This window comes from Bufo bufo, chromosome 5, assembly GCF_905171765.1.
Source record: "Bufo bufo chromosome 5, aBufBuf1.1, whole genome shotgun sequence".
NCBI lineage: Eukaryota > Metazoa > Chordata > Amphibia > Anura > Bufonidae > Bufo > Bufo bufo.
In genome coordinates this window covers 512,769,022-512,786,043 of record NC_053393.1, presented here as the reverse complement: position 1 = coordinate 512,786,043, position 17,022 = coordinate 512,769,022, and the positions used below count along the sequence as shown (strand labels likewise).

Sequence of the window (17,022 nt, the reverse complement as noted above, 5' to 3'; positions counted from 1 at the left end):
GCCCCCCAGTGGTGCTTTTTATGCAGTCAGAACGCTGAGTTTTTTATTCATATAAATAACATGCATTTTCACATGTGACTATCGCCTGCAGTGTCCCAGCTGACAAGCTGTATGTCTTCATTTGAATGTTGTCTGTCGCCCCCAGGAGCAGCACCACGCCCTGTTCTATCAGATCATGCAGCAGCAACACTCACAGCAACAGCACCACCACCACCACCACCACCAGCCTGATCTTCAGCAGTTGCAGATCCCATCCACAGCTCATTTACCCCTCAACAACCTTCTGGTTGGAGCACACGCCACCACCCTGCACTCCGCCGCTACCAACCCTTTCCTGGCCATGCACGCCGACAACGCAGCTCACAAAGTCGGAGTAAGTGTCTGTGTGTCAGCAGTGGAGCAAGCGTGTGACTTATAGCCTAAAGAAATATTCATGTTAATAAAGGAATCAAATCTGGAATTAAGTGTTTAGCCTGGTAAATGCAGCCCTCCTCGGAAGAATGTGCACTCTGTTGACCTTAAAAGGGTTGTATCATCTGAGGAATTGGTGGCATATCGCTTGGATATGCCACCAACATCAGATACGGTAGGGGACCCACACCTATGTCTAGAACAGGACCCCTGAAGTGAGCGGGGAGCAGCCGAGCATGCATGGCTGCCCTCCAATCATTTCTGTGGGACTGCCAAAAACAGCCGAGCTAGAAGTGATGCTTGCGCAGTGCGCTCTATTAATTTCTATGGCAGTTCTGAAAATTGCTAGGCACGCTCGCTCAGCTATTTTCAGGACTGCCATAGAAATTAATAGAGAGCATGCCGCGCATGCATGGTGCAATCGCCATTACATTTGGGTACAAACAAAGTCAGATTGCCACCATCACATTCGGGGACCCGTTCTAAAGATCGCTGCGGTTCCCAGACTTGGGACCTGCACCTATCTGACATTGGTGGCATATCCTAGTGATATGCCACCAATGTCTCAGATGAGATGACTCCTTTAACAGGGTTTATATTTTGGGTTCCCCACCACTGGGGTTCCCATCGATCACTGCAGGGGTCCTAATCTTCCTCCAAAGGATCAACTCTATGGGAGTTATAGAAAATCACACCTGGCTGTTTCTAGCTGCCATAGCTGCTGTTTGGATTGTCAATGCACGTGCTCTATCTTCACTCCAGAAAAACAGTAGTCATGATGGTGAGTAGGAATGTCAGAATTCCCTTAGATCAGGCATGCTCAACCTGCGGCCCTCCAGCTGTTGTAAAACTACAACTCCCACCATGCCCTGCTGTAGGCTGTTCAGGGATGCTGGGAGTTGTAGTTTTGCAACAGCTGGAGGGCCGCAGGTTAAGCATGCCTGCCTTATATAAAAGAATAGAAGTAGGGTTTAGGTGGAAAGGTGGCTTAGGAGATAAACGATTGTTAGGAGGGAACCTTTTGTAAAAGGGTCCCTACACCATCAGTAGCTGTCGGCTGAACGTTTGACCAACAGCTCTCTCTTCCAACTCCCCCATACACATAGACGGCCAGCTTGGCTGAGAATATATGTTTTCAGTGGGGAGAGAGGAGAAAGCTGCTGCCAGACACCTCTTATGGAAGCTTATGTCTTGGAAGGACAAAAGGATCAGGCCAAAAAATTCAATTTGCCTGATCCTTCTCTCCTCCGACAGAGAGAGTCAGGAGATCCCTGTACACATTAGGTTGTTGGTTGGTCCTGCTGAAAACGGTGTGTTTGACCAGCAATTCACTAATGTGAATGGGAGCCTTGTCTTGCATTTAGAAGGATTAGGAGATTTTGAGAATTTCTTTGAAAACCAATGTTTAGCTAAGCATTTGTGTTTTTTTATTTTTTATTGTGTTATTGGTGAAAAATTAGCAGACGCCAGGCTGTTCCTCGGGCGAGAGCATTTGTGCCTCTGGTCTACAGTTTACTTCTCTATTCATTCTAGAGGCTAGTCTGATGCGGTACTGCTGGATTTGTCATTTGAAGAGCTTGTTATATGATCAGTTGTGCCAAATGGCAAACTCACATTGAGCACAGAACGCTGCTGCATCAGTGCCCCAAAAATAATGCACTGCACGTTTCCTTTCTCCTTAGAGACTCGGAGAGAAGAATGGACCAGTTATGCAAGATAAGAGCTGATGCGCGAGAGGAACGGCTCCATGCATCCACCTGGCACTTGACTTTCTCAAAACCAACGTCTTCCTTTTTGTAGCAAAGAAACAATGCAAATGAAGACCCATTGACTTGACCCCATATTCTCCCTTGTCCTTCTGACAGACGGGGAAGTAGCACATTGCTGCACGTCGATGGGCTCGCTATTTCAGAGCGAAGAGAAAATGGCGGCAGCTTGACAAGGCTTCAGATATTTATTCATTGTAACTTACTTGTCGCTTTGTTGCACTGAAACTTTTGCTGTATTGAGTCTGAGAAAGGTAAAAACACTGGTGACTCCCGACTGCTAGGGGGGGCGCTCGTGATACCTTGGTGCAATTTTATTACCGGTCACTTAACGGTATTAATGAACAATGTACGTGTTACCAGACGTGTTCTCCAGCAGTTGATGTACAGTAAGAGATTGCGGAAGGGTTGGTGCGGGGACAGCGCCATGTTATTCCATTGAAAGTGCCTGTGGCTGAGGTTCCCAGAGCAGACGTGCCAGAAGCATTCACATTGCACTAGAGGCTGGGTCTGTCTTCGATGCCACTAATACTGGCCGTGGTTCACGCTTATTTATTTCTGAGCAATGAGTTATGCAACTGCGGGGAGAATTCCCGACACTTTGGGCTGTTTTATCTAAGATCATTTCTGTGGCAGCATTTGATTTTTTTTTTGTAGGACATGAAAACAGACAGTTACGAGATTAGTCTGTGGAATTAGCCAGGTTTACGTGTCATGTAGGTTTCCTAGGACTGAGAGTGACTGCATTTGATGTTCTTACTCTTCAGCTTGGAATACCAGCATTTGCTTAGTTCAGCAATGTCCTGGTTCATGCACCATGCCGGCTGTGTTTTATATTCCTCTCATTGCTGAAGCTCAGAGTTATTAAAGGGGCGGTGCATGCAGGACAACACCATGTCCAATTAAGGCTTCAAGGGGTTGGCCCATGTCATACATTGGGGGCATATCACTAGGATATGCCCCAATGTCTGATAGGTGCGAGTCTCGCCTCTAGAACCTGCACCTATCTCTAGAACGGAGTCCCCAAAGTGAAAGAGAGCGGACTGCGTATGTGTGTCTGTCCTCCATTCATTTCTATGGGGGTTCCGAAAATATTTTCGGTAGTCCCATAGAAATGAATGGGAAGCACACTGCGCAAGCGTGGCCACTGGTCCATTCACTTCTATAGGGCTGACGGAAATAGCCAAGCCAGCGCTCTGCAGTCCCATAGAAATCAATGTAGGGCGGACACACATGCGCAGTCCGCTCGCTTTCACTTTGTGGACTCAGTTCTAGAGATAATATCGAGTCGCACAGGTGAGACCTGCACCCATCAGACATTGAGAGGGGTAGTCCTGATCGCGACCCCCTCGATGAACCACCATATAGTACTGCTGCAGGAAAAATGTATAGCCGGGCAAACCTTCCCCTTTCAAAACCAAGCATTTCTCTGATTAAAAGGGTTGTCTGCGATGAGACAATGGATTGAGATAGCCATACACATTAGATTGCTGTTGTTGATACGCCAGCCATTCCTTCCGACACCCCCCATACACATGCATGCTTAGCTCTGCGGTGTGTTTTTATGGAGATGAGCATAGCCTGTTGTCAGATATCTCTGACGCCAACTTATCTCCTGAAAACAAGCACGGTCACATCCAATATGCCTATGTTTCTTTACCTCCAACATCTGCCGTCAGGGTAGAGTAAGCTCAGCCCCCATACACATTAGATGGTTGGCCAGTTGCCCAAATTTGGAGGGTTTGGTCGATAGTTACCTTATCTAATATGATATCGCACACTGGGCATGTTCTTCCCATGATAAATGACAGGGACCCGCTGATCTATGCAACTGAAAGGCATGTAGATCCACACAGTACCAGAGAGAATAAAATACAGCAGGAATTTGAAAACTTGACATTTAAAGTCATTCTACCACACTTTGAAAATATTTTTTTCTCGTTTATGTTGCTTTAAAAAAAATGAAACTGAAAAGAAAGTTTAAATATCCTTTCCTATTTATTCCAAAAAAGTTTAAAGGCTTCTTCTTTCTCATCTAGTAGAATGCTGCATCTGCCCCCATTATAGAGCCCTGCTGACATTAGGGAGAGAAAAGGTTGCAGCTGTTAAGTATGCCCCAAATGCTTAGGGAGGTGCGATGGTATGCGGACTGTCCTGATCGATTGGTAAAGGGGTTGTCCAGTTTTATGTACAGTTTTGATAAGCTTTGTATAATGTATGGCCATCTGGGTTGGAAAGTTTCCCTGTCTGTTTCATCTATTACATCGGTATGTCCTAATACGGAGGGTGTATGACAGGTGAAACAAAACCCTTAAAGGGGTTCTCCGGGATTTACTTATTGATGACCTATCCTCAGGATAGGTCATCAATATAAGATTGCCAGAGGGTCAGACACCCGGCAATCAGATGAACAAAGAGACCACGGCGCTCGATTTGAGGCCATGTGACATTACATTTATCGTTCACATGGCCTGGGAGCAGCTTAGACCCGTTAATGTGAATGGGGCTGAGCTGCAATACCAAGCACGGCCGCTATACAATGTACGGCGCTGTTTTTGGTAGTCTGCGAGGAGGCCGCGGCGCTTAGAGGAGTGCTTTGGCCCCCTCAAGCAGCTGATTAGCGGGGGCGCCCGGAGTCAGACACCTGTCAATCTCATTATGATGACCTATCCTGAGCATAGGTCATCAGTATGTAAATCCCGGAGAACTGCCTTAAAGGTGTATACCCATCTTGGACATTGGGGCCATATCCCTAGGTTATGCCTCCAATGTCTGATAGGTGTGGGTCTCACCTCTGGCACCTGCACCTATTACTAAGAACTGAGCCAGCAAAGTGCTGGAGGATGCAACCGCCCGACCGTAGCATTGGTCCAGCTATTTCCACAAGCCCTATAAAAGTGAATGGAGCGGTCGCTGCGCTTGTGCGGTGTACTTCCCATTCATTTCCAAAAATAGTCAAGCCCACAGCTGGGCTAATTTCGGCAGTCCCATAGAAATGAATGGATGGTGGCCGAGCATGTGCGGTGCGCCCTCCGGCACTTTGCGGGCTCCGTTCTAAGCATAGGTGCGGGCCCCAGAGGTGGGAGCCACAGTTATCAAACTTTGGGGGCAAATCCTAGCGATATGCCCCCAGTGTCCAAGGTGGGTATACCCCTTTAATTACCGAAAATGGGAACAAAACCAAGCTCAGAGGAGAAACATTCCCAGAGAAAGTTTTGGGGCTCGTGTCCTCATTCTCTTTGTTTCTCTTTTTGGTAAATAAGTATTGACACTGAACACCCAAATGGCAGATCTCTGCTTGCTGTAACTGAGTAGAAATAATCAGTTTTTATTACAAAGGCAAAAAATCTGATCCTGAAAATGTGTTGCTCACATAGCTGTACGGGCAAGAATCTGGATGTCAACTAGAGTTATTCCATTCACTGACACAAGCAAAGGTTTTGAAAAAAGTGAGGAATTGGGGGGGGGGGGGGGGGGTCTTCTTTATCTACATACAAAAAAAATAAAAAAACATTAACAAATCTGTGTTACCCATGGTGTGAACACAAGGGGCATATATGTCCAGGAGAGCGGCATCGGTTTTTGAGTTGCTCCGGTCCTCGTCATTAAAACCCTACTGGCCGACTTCATATCACTGCTTGCAGAGCTATCGCTTGCAGGACTGCTGATCTGTAGTTGACTGTTTGCATTATTAACGGTAATAGAGAAATGGACCCCATCGCAATTTGACCTCCACTGTGCGTCTGACGAGAGCACGCTTTCCTCCAGTAATGTGTCTTGCAGGTTACTGCTCAGCCCTTACCTCATTCTGTACATAGGGATTTATTTTTTTTCGTTCTCTTTTTGTGAATCTGTTTTGTATTGTTAATAACAAAATAAGAAAAGTTCATATGGAAACAATAATATTTTGATTTGTAATATTTCAAATCGACAAATGGAATAAAATACAAATTAAAGTTAATTTATTTTTATATTTTCAGGGGGATTTTAAGACCCGGGTGAAGTGATTTTTGTACACGCTTGTATGTAAGAGGCAGGCAGCCTGGTTCCAGTTTTGTATCGTCACCAACTGCTTTAACCAATTGGTTTGTTCTATTACTTAGATGTCACAATCCATGTGTATCGAGAGAAATGTACAGGAGTTTTTAGAATAAATTTTAATAATGTACACAGGCTGGCTGCGTTACTACGTGATTGCAGGGCGGCGCAGGTCATGGCGTCCTCCCTTCATCTTCTCGGCTCCGGATCACAGGGCTTTGTGGTTGCACGTGTGCACAGATAGTTGTGTGGGTGGAGATGAGGAGTCATCAGCTCTTAACGCCGACGCCTGCAGCTTTTTATCAGGAATCTAGGCTTCAGGTGCACGAAGACAAAACTTCATTACAGCCAAAACCCATCTGGAAGATTGCAATGGAAAGAAGCCTCTGAATTTCCGGAAATGTACAGGATGAAGCTGTGTTACCTGCGCTACGGGTGATAAGGAATGGAGCAATAGTAAGGTAAAAGGATTATATAGCTGAAAACAATCATAGAAACCTGGCTGGATCGTGGGGAGGACAAAAGGGGCAGAAACCCATTATTGAAAAATGTCACAGTCCTGTCAGATAATTATTCGAAGTGGGGCTATAGAAATATAAATCGCAGACCACCGCCACTAAAACATAACCTTTATTTGATATGTCTAAAAATAACCAATAAGTGTCTTAAAATAATTTTCGGACTTATGGGCCCTATGGCGAAGAGAAATAATGTCCCTATTCATCTCTGCTCTATGGGGCCTATAGATTAGGGACATTATTTCTCTTCGCCATAGGGCCCATAAGTCCGAAAATTATTTTAAGACACTTATTGGTTATTTTTAGACATATCAAATAAAGGCTGTTTTAGTGGTGGTGGTCTGTGATATACAATATTTTAAATACCACATCAACATTATTAAAGTATTAAACAGGTTTTTCCAGGAGTTTAGTATGAATACCCTATCCTCAGAATGGTGGGGGTCCGACTTCTGGAAACCCCACTAATAATCTGTTTGAAGAGGCCATGGCCCTCCAGTGAGTGCCGTGGCCTCTTCCTAGGCCAGTGACATCGTGTTTATCAGTCACATGACCAAGGGAGAGCTCAGCCCTACTAAGACAATGGGCCCGGGCTGCAATGCCAAGCACAGCCACGATACAATGTATGGCGCTGTGCTTGGTATGCTGTGTAAAGGCCCCAGCGATCACTGGAGCATTGCCACACCTTTAAACAGCTGGTGGAACGGACAGAAGCACTTCCATTCCGCATCTCCATGATTGCAGACACATTCAAGTGAATGGGTCCACATCCGTGATGCGGAGTGCACACGGCCGGTGCCTGTGTATTTCAGACCTGCCGTATGTGGGCCACAAGAGGCCTTATCCTGAAGATACGAGGGTTGGAGCTCCACACTAAGCACGTCATGGGTAACAAGTGCCATGAACAGTGTAACATTCACTTCAATGGGGCTGCAAAAGATGCCGACAGCACACCATGTGCTGTCCATGTCCGTTCAGTGGCACCCGCAAAAATATAGAACATATCCTATTATTGTCCGGATAAGGATAGGACTGTTCAATAATGGGCCGGACATTCTGTTCCCCAAAATGCAAACCGCAAAACAGGCTATGGTCGTGCGCATGAGCCCTAAAACTCAGAATAGGACGCACATTGTGCTTGGCCGAAGGACGTCAACGTGGAATTTTCGAGTTCATTGTCACTTAGTTAAACATTCTTTTGAGCGCGCAGTAAAGCTGGCAGTTTATGATGTGGCAGGGACAATGATTTTACTTTTTATTAAAGATTTTGCAATAACCAGCGCTATTGGTCTTCCCATATGTGCAATGCATTTAAAAGAAGCAGATCAAAGTACACCATATTTTATTTCACGATGCAAAGAGCAGGAATCCTTGCCCTAACATTACTAGCACCATATTAATCATGGGCTTGGCAGGTTACCACTTCCAAGATTACAGAATATAATTTAGTCTGATGGCATCAACATCTGTATATTAAATGTAGAGGAGAGAGGCAGCTCGCCTCCCCTACAATAAGGGGGTTTTATTACTAGAGAGTTTTTTTTTTTAAGATGAGACTGCTAAGAAATGATCTGCTCCAGGTGTCATCAATTGTGTATTCTGTTTTCATGGCAAAGAGTGGACTTGCAGCAAAGTTGAGCGCGCGGCACTGAAAACAGGCAAGACCCCCCCCCAACCCTTATAAAACTGAATCTGATCACTTTAAATGACAATCCAGGGGTATCCGCATATCATAGCCATCTATGGCACATCCACAAAATATGCCACAAATGCTTGATAGATGTGCACTAAGCACAGCCACCTCTGTCGCTGCACTCCATTGATCGCTGTGACCTTCTCACAGCTTAAGAAGCACAGCGCCGTTCATTGTATAGTGGCTGTGCTTGGTATAGCAGCACAGGCCCATTCACTTGATTGGGAGTGAGCTGCTAGTAGGCCATGTGACCAATGAACAGTGCTGTCACTGACCGGCCATCAATATAGAAAATACCTGGAAAACCCTTATAATATTGTTATACTGGCTTACTATTATTAATAATAACTGAACAGAAACAGAAAAAGCAAACCAAAAGTATAATACAAAATATAAATATTAGAGCCAACATAAACAATTAAAATCCTGTATACAAATATACAGTGGCATACAAAAGTTTGGGCACCTCTAGGCAAAATGACTGTTACTATGAACAGTTAAGCAAGTTGAACATGAAATGATCTCCAAAAGATATAAAGTTGAAGATGAAACACTTTTTAAAATTTTTAGCAAAATCTGTGGATTATTTCGTTTTGTACAATTTTAGAGTGAAAAAAAGGAAAGGAGTTCCTTGGAAAAGTAGATTTGAGCGCTTAGATAACTTTGACCGAGTTCTCAGACCTTAAATAGTCTGTTAGGGTTAAATGGGTTGTTCTGCCATTTATATTAATTACATTTTTAGGATTGATCATCAATATCTGATCGGCAGGAGTGCTGGGTGTTGGCTATTTAAAGAGGAGTCGGCGCTCCATGTAAGCGTTGCTTCCTGTTCATTACACTGCCCATCGTCTTTGAATTTTTGGCGGTGCAGTGTAATGACAAGTACTTGCTCCATTCACTTGAATGGAGCGAGTACTTGTAATTACACTACAGCACTGCTCCATAGGAGATTACGCGTAGTGAAGAGGAAGCAGCGCTCACATGAAGCCCCACCTCTTCAAACAGCTGATCTCTGGGGCTGCCGGGTATGGGACCCCCGCCAAACAGATATTGATGACCTATCCTGATGATAGGTCATCAATATAAATGGCAGGACAACCCCTTTTAAGGCTTGTTCACAATCATCATTAGGACTCCTTTAACCTTGTCCCAAAAAACAGCAGCCATGGGTTCTTCAAAGCAACTGCCTAAGGGTACTTTCACACTTGCGGCAGGACAGATCCGACAGGCTGTTCACCCTGTCGGATCCGTCCTTCCGCTATTCTGCCGGGGTGAACAGCCTGTCTGATCTGTCCTGCCGCAAATGTGAAAAGTACCCCAACACTCTGAAAATGGTTGAGGCTCACAGAGCAGGAGAAGGGTATAAGAAGATAGCAAACAGTTTTCAGGTTGCCATTTCCTCAGTTTCAAATGTGATTAAGAAGTGACAGTTAACAGGAACAGTAGAGGTCAAGAGAAGGTCTGGAAGACCAAGAAACATTTCAGAGACAGCTGTTCGTAGGATTGCTAGAAAGGCGAATAAGAACCCCTGCTTGACTGCAAAAGACCTTCAGAAAGATTTAGCAGATCCTGGAGTTGTGGTGCATTGTTCTGCTGTTTAGCAACACCTGCACAAATATGGCCTTCATGGAAGAGTCATCCGAAGAAAACCTCTCTTGCGTCCTCATCACAAATATTGGTGTCAGAAGTTTGCAAAAGAACATGTAAGCAAGCCTGATTCATTTTGGAAACCAATCCTGTGGATTTATGAGGTTAAAATAGAACTCTTTGGCCACAAAGAGCACAGAATTTCATGAAACCATTAAGCATGGGGTAAATCAATCATGCTTTAAAGCCTCATTCAGATGTCCACGGAACACGGTCCGTTAGATACCGGACTGACATCCTCCTGAGTGCAGGAGTGCATGGCGTCTTAGCAACCAATGACGCTGTGCGCTCCTGCACTCAGGAGGATGTCAGTCCGGTATCTCACGGACCGTGTTCCATGGACGTCTGCATGAGGCTTTAGGGTTGGGTTGCATCCAATGGCACAGGGAACCTTTCATAGGTAGAGGGAAGAATGGATTCTATGAAATTCCTGCAAATTCTGGAAGCAAACATAACACCAACTGTAAAAAAATCTGAAGTTCAAAAGAGAATGGTTTCTACAAATGGATAATGATCCTAAATACACCTCAAAATCCACAATAGACTAAGGCCTCATGCACACGACCGTTGTGTGCATCCGCGTCCGTTCCGTCATTTTTCACAGTTTAGCGGAGGTCCCATTAATTTCTATGGAGCTGCGAAAAAAACTGATAGTCCTCCGTATTTTCTCCGCATCCGTGATTCCAGTCCGTCAAAAAAATATAACCTGTCCTATTCTTGTCAGTGGAAAACGGAGGACGGACCCATTCAAGTCAATGGGTCCGTCAAAAAAAACGGATGCACAACTGGTATGTCGTCCGTGTCAGTTTTTTTCTACAAGACTTTGGTGCAATAAAATTACACTTTTCATTAACCCCTTAAGGACACAGCCTTTTTACACCTTAGGACCAGGCCATTTTTTGAAAATCTGACCAGAGTCCCTTTAAGTGCTGATAACTTTATTTTATTACATATATTTTTTTAAATGTATATATCTGGCTATTCACTTTTAGAGCACTAGACTTTAGTTTTGACACACCTATACAATATAGGGGCTACCGGTGCCTGTACGTAATATTATTGCAGGATTAGTTGCTTATAGCAATTTCCATTGAAAACAGGGATGGGCACCACCATGGGTCAACAGGTGCCACCACAGCTACTGCTCTCTGTAGAGTAAGGTTCTTGACTCTTCATTCTCATTGTAATATTGAATTCTTATAAATGAGGTTTCCTTTCCTCTAATAAAATATGTAAATGTTATTTAAGGAATATCTCACATCTTAATGCACGGGTGCAAGCGCCAACCCAAATATATTTCCAGACAGAAGCTTCAAGTTCGTCAAAAGCCTAGAAGATCCACTGCCAAAGAAAGTAGGTAGTAAAAGAAGGAGAAGTGAAATGAAGCAGGACTGGGGCTTCATATTCAGCAGAATATAAGGAAAATAGAGGGGAATATAATTATATAATATTAATATTACTGGAGGAGCTTAAGCTGGTCCTTTAGTTGTGGTTTTTTGGTTTTTTTTAAAGAAAAACTACAGTACAGCACCAAATATAGACATGGGGAAAAAAAAAAAAAATTATTCAAAGGAAAGAGATTTTACATTGTATCATGCCCTTAGTAATACGTGTTTCTGCAGTGTCCCCCATTTCCCCTACTCCCCAAACTAAGAACTCACATTTGCAATGTATCTGCTGTTCTGCACAGACTTTTTTTTTTTTTTTTTTACAGTTTTGGATATTATCTGTGATTTCTTTTATTTTTATACAAGGTTGAATACAGCCTAAAGCAATGACCATAATGGTGCTACCACACACTAATTTCACACTAATTTGTTTTTCACATTTTTTTTTACAAGCTTTTTTTTTTTCTAGGGGGGGTAGCATGTTTTAGAGATGGGAAAATCCCTGAAAAACTGCCACACCCACAGCATTCTCGGGATTGCAAAAAAGGAAAAAAAAGAAAAAATAGAAGGAAATGGTTTCAGAACACCATTACAAAAAAAAATGTAGTTTTTGTAGGGCATTTTATAATTTCCTATTGGCCAACATGTAACATCTGGTTTTGGGGGGTGTTTTCTCCCCCAAAAAACATAGACAAAAAAAAGTGATGTTCATAGTGTGAAACAATCCTTAAAGGGGTTGCCCAAGTTATATTTATTGATGACCTATCCTCAGGATAGGTCATCAATATCAGATCAGCTGGGGTTCGACACCCGGCACCCTCGCCGATCAGCTGTTTGAAGAGAAGGCGCGCGCCTTGCCAGCGCCGCCTCCTCTTCATTGTTTACCTACTAGGCATGGCATCTGCAGCGGTGAGCAGGTGTAGTTACACCCAAGCCGTCCCATTCATTTCAATGGGATGGATTGTTCCAATACACTTGTATAGGAGTGATCCGTACCATTGAAATGAATGGGACGGCTTGGGTGTAATTACACCTGCTCACTGCTGCAGATGCAACGGCGAGAAGGTAAACAGTAAAGAAGAGGTGGCGCTGGCAAGGCACGCGCCTTCTCTTCAAACAGCTGATCGGCGGGGTTGCCGAGTGTCGGATGCCAGCCGATCTGATATTGATGACCTATCCTGAGGATAGGTCATCAATAAATATAACTTGGACAACCCCTTTAATGTATTAAAGGCTATGTCTTCGCAAACATTTTTTTTTTTTATCGTTCCATTGCATCCAAAATGAATATTCCAATGCACAATATTCTATTATTTAGAATGCCTGATTTGTTTTTCTTCTACAGCTTCAATGCAGGCTTGAGTGTCTCCATGGTAACATACTACAAACAAATCCTGTGTGGTCTGATCCTTAGGTGTAGCAAAGTGAACACACATACTTGATGAGTTATCACATCTAGTTAATGCGTTATGACTGAGGGTTAAGGAGGAGTCTGTGAACACTGTACCAAGCTGACCTTACCTGCACCTCAGGGACGGCGTAACGTCACGTCTTGGTAACCATACTGTATCTCGCTGGCACTACGTATTTGACGTCCGCGAGGTGCGGTATTCGTCACATATTGGTGGCAGCAAAGTGGGATCGAGATACTAGTGTGTGTGAGTGTGGGACCCTTACTCCCAGACACTAAAGACTACCTGCAGTAGCTTTTGCTGCTGGAGTCTTAAGATCAGCTCAACACTAGACAGTCTGAGTGCAAATACAATAAGGTGTGTGTGTGCATCAGGTTGCAGTCTGTGTCAGTGACCATCAGTTGCAATGATGGCCAGTATCGCAAGGAGCAAAGCTAAGGAGATGGCCGATGCTATGAATGGTGGCGGGGAGGACGCAGTGCAGATGAGGAGCCAAGAGGAGGTGGAAGGCAACTTTCTCTGAGGCGAGGGGGAGCACAGCCAAAGCCCACCAAGGAGCCGCGCTCCACCTGCCCACCCCCCCAGCCAGGCAGGCTCTGCTGCTCTCCTAAAAGCGTCCGTGGACCAACCACAGACCGGAGACCAGGCAGCTGCCAGAGGACCAGTGGGTCAGATTCCTAGCGCCACATCTCAGGGGAAAAGTCCTTGAAATCTTCGGGTACCTGCCCAGCGAGACCATCCTGAGCTATGAGGACATCAAGCAGGCTCTGGTCCGGCAGTACAACTTGACCCTTGAGACATACCGGAAAGCTCAGAAGTTTGCAGCAGGGTCCTACCCAGAGCTGGGCTGATTACATGCGGGCCTCGATGAGAGCGGTCGACCAATGGACCACGGGATTGGAGCTCTCTACCGTCCAACAGCTGAAGGAGCTCATCGCCACAGAGCAGTTCTTGGGGAATTGCCCGGAGGACCTCCAGCAGTACCTCCGTGACCGGAAGACAAAGGGGGCTTCTGCAACAGCAGCCCTGGCTGACGAGTACACTAACAACAGGACTTCAGAGGCCCGGAAACCTTTCGGCTGGAGAGGGGGTAAGACACACTCTGCCCCTAGGCCCAAGTGGGCTGAACACTGACTTTGCCACCTATGTAAACAGCCAGGACACTTCAAGGCCATGTGTCCCCAGCGCCTGAGGGACCCGTCCCAGTCATCGACCCGCAAACCGTCTACTCAGTTGTGTGGGGGTGGGGGTGGTAGGAGGTCCCTTGACAATTTTCAACCAGTCACCATGGGCCAGGCCGTGGGACTTAGAGACTCCGGCGCTGAGATGACTCTGGTACGGCCTGAACTGGTGGCACCCCATGATTTATTGCCCGGGAGATCCCTTATAGTACCGACTGACGCCAGGAATTGTGGCCTCAGTATCATGCTCAGTCAAGATGACTCCATTGGCCAGGAACGAATGGGAGGTTGGTACGGGGAAGCCTTGCGCTCCAGCCGTAACACTTTGCATTCGCCACCAGAGAGGGCGCGGATGGGCGCATGGGGAAACACAGGAATGTGCTGCCTCTAGTGCCCTCTAACTGGCAGAGAACCTCTAGCAGGCCACTGTTGTTCACAGTTTCTCACCTTCATTCAGCCAGCCAGGAACCCAGTTAATGGAACAGGAAAAACCTCTCTGCAGGGGGTCTAGGCCATTCCCCAGTTCAATGAACATTATCAGACATCATAGAACCGGTGATTCATAAGGAATTATGAATCACCCGTCCATCACAGACATAAACCAGATGCATATTTGTGTCCTTGTGGCCACGATGAACATAGTTTGGTGGTGGGATGCCAGGGAGGGGAGATATACATATCTCCCCACAGAAACCAAATAACAGTACCATGCTTGGACTCTACTGGTAGCCGGAACCTAGGCGGATCCATTGGTCCCAGAACCACCTCCCTGCGACATGCCGGTCTGGAGCCATGAGCCCTAATCGGTTTTGTGGCTCATGTGCTGCCAGCCCAGCAGAGGGGGAGTGGACCCCCCCCAGAGGCAGGGAGGAGAGGGGCCGGCTACAGGTTAAAAGGCTTGTGCCAGCAAGCGGCCGTGTCTTTCTCTGAAGGGAGGTCACATCGTGCCATGTGTTTAGAGGGAACTGCAACCAGCTGACATCACTGCTTCCCATGTGACCACAGCTAAGAACTCATCACAACCCAAAGGACTCCTATACCTGGTAAACTGACTTTTGTTCTGCTTAACCCTGTTTGTACCACACCATCTGTATTTGTAACCTCCGACCACTGTATATATTCTGTGTGTGTATAGTGTATAACATAATTTTGTGTTTCGTGCGCTACCGCGGGTTGTATCAAACAAGAAACTGGTGGCAGTATACCCAAGCTGAGGAAGCACTGTTTCACTGGGGCAGTGAAAAGGCTCCCTCAGCTTGTTGCCTCTCTGTGCCCGTGTGAACAGGAGGAGTCTGTGAACACTGTACCAAGCTGACCTTACCTGCTCCTCAGGGACGGTGTAACGTCACGTCTTGGTAACCATTGACCATACCATATCTCGCTGGCTCTACATATTTGACGTCCGGCGGCAGCGAGGTGCGGTATTCATCACAAGAAAGACTCATGGTGGAGCAGTATTATTTGGCCTTTATATAGTGTTGTTATTGGCAATGTTGGCCACATATTCTATAATATGCATTGTGTTTTATTATGTGCATGATTAACCTCTGCAGCGCAGCTATATTTGTCTTGCTATTCTCGGCATATTTGCCAGGCTGCGGCCAGATCTCTGCCGGTCCCCATTATAGTTAACGGGGCCGGCGGACAGTCAGGTAGCATCCAGCCATTCCAGATCCAGAGAGTTTTGCAGGCTAGTGTGAAAGTAGCCTTAAAGCGAACCTTTCACCTGCATTTCACTTAATAAACTATCAAAAGTACCTTATAGATCATCCTCTAATGCAGTCTAATTGACACCCGGCTCAGTCGCCAGGACCGCGCTTGTACAGGTGGCGCATGCGCCGTCGGACTCAAGCGCGATCCTGTAACTGAATCGCGCGTGAGGAAGAGAAGACAGGCAGGCATCGGGGACGGCGCATGCGCGATTCAGTTACAGGATCGCGCTTGAGTCAGACGGCGCATGCGCCGCCTGTACAAGCGCGGTCCCGGCGACTGAGCAGGGTGTCAATTAGACTGCATAGAGGCGGGGTTAGGGCAGGGGAGTTACAGCCTGGAGTGAGGGAAGGGCTACCCCCTTAACTTCTACCGTGACTTGTGGAGCTGGAGAGGAGTACTTTATAAGGCAATTTTTTCATGCATATACATGGCAGAAAAGCGGGACAAGACCGTGTGCTAACACAATGAGGATGATCTATAAGGTACTTTTGATAGTTTATTAAGTGAAATGCAGGTGAAAGGTTCGCTTTAAAGGGGTTATGTCAAGTATTAAACTTATTACCTATCCACAGAAAAAGTACTGAGTCTGATCAGCAAAGGGGTGACTGCTGGGCCCCCCAGAATCAAGAGAAGAGGGGCTCTGTCTCACCCGGCATGGATGGTCTGGTGGTTGAGCATGTGCAATGTCACTCTATTAATTTCTATGATAGAGTATGATCACAGGTGATAGGTTTAATCTTGGCTTGACCCATTTTGCAGCACAAATTTGGTTTTAGTTTTGTAGCGAATGTGGCTGAAACTTGAGTAACCAAAGGAAACCGTGCGGAAAATCTATATAGGAGCATATTACAAATTTATGGACTGTGACACCTCGTATAAGAACCCTGTTCCTTGGTCTTATGGTCAGTGTCAAGATAATTTTACAGAATGTTGATGGACGATTGCACAGTGAGACGTCTTAAAAGTGGAACCCAGATTCCAATTTGCAGGTCTCGCAGGAAGTCCCCCCTGGGATGCTATATGTGAATGCGATCGGATTCGAAGACTTCAAATAGCTCCTGTTAAAGTCTTTCATTAATAGTGAGAGTCCTTACAAAGGTGATGATGAAAGCGATCTTCAAAGGCTGTAACCTAGCAACCGCTCCACGACCTGCAGCCCGGCAGTCCCCTTCATCACGGACAACTCTCCAAAGTCGTCTTCACTCACTGGATCTATAAGTTTGTAATCCTTGAATCAGTTGCTCCACAGCGACAC

At 45.7% G+C, this 17,022-nt stretch overlaps 1 protein-coding gene across 4 annotated transcripts in view; it reads left to right on the top strand.

The window, feature by feature from the left end:
• The window catches only part of MLLT10 (MLLT10 histone lysine methyltransferase DOT1L cofactor), a 188,600-nt gene extending 184,770 nt beyond the window's left edge, over nucleotides 1-3,830 (top strand). For all 4 annotated transcript variants that reach the window (XM_040434434.1, XM_040434433.1, XM_040434435.1 and 1 more), the window contains 2 exons: nucleotides 146-373; nucleotides 2,094-3,830. In XM_040434434.1, coding sequence (XP_040290368.1) covers nucleotides 146-373; nucleotides 2,094-2,138 — 273 coding nt within the window. In that variant the 3' untranslated portion in view covers nucleotides 2,139-3,830. The remainder of the gene's footprint in view (nucleotides 1-145; nucleotides 374-2,093) is intronic.
• Nucleotides 3,831-17,022: the final 13,192 nt, after the last annotated feature.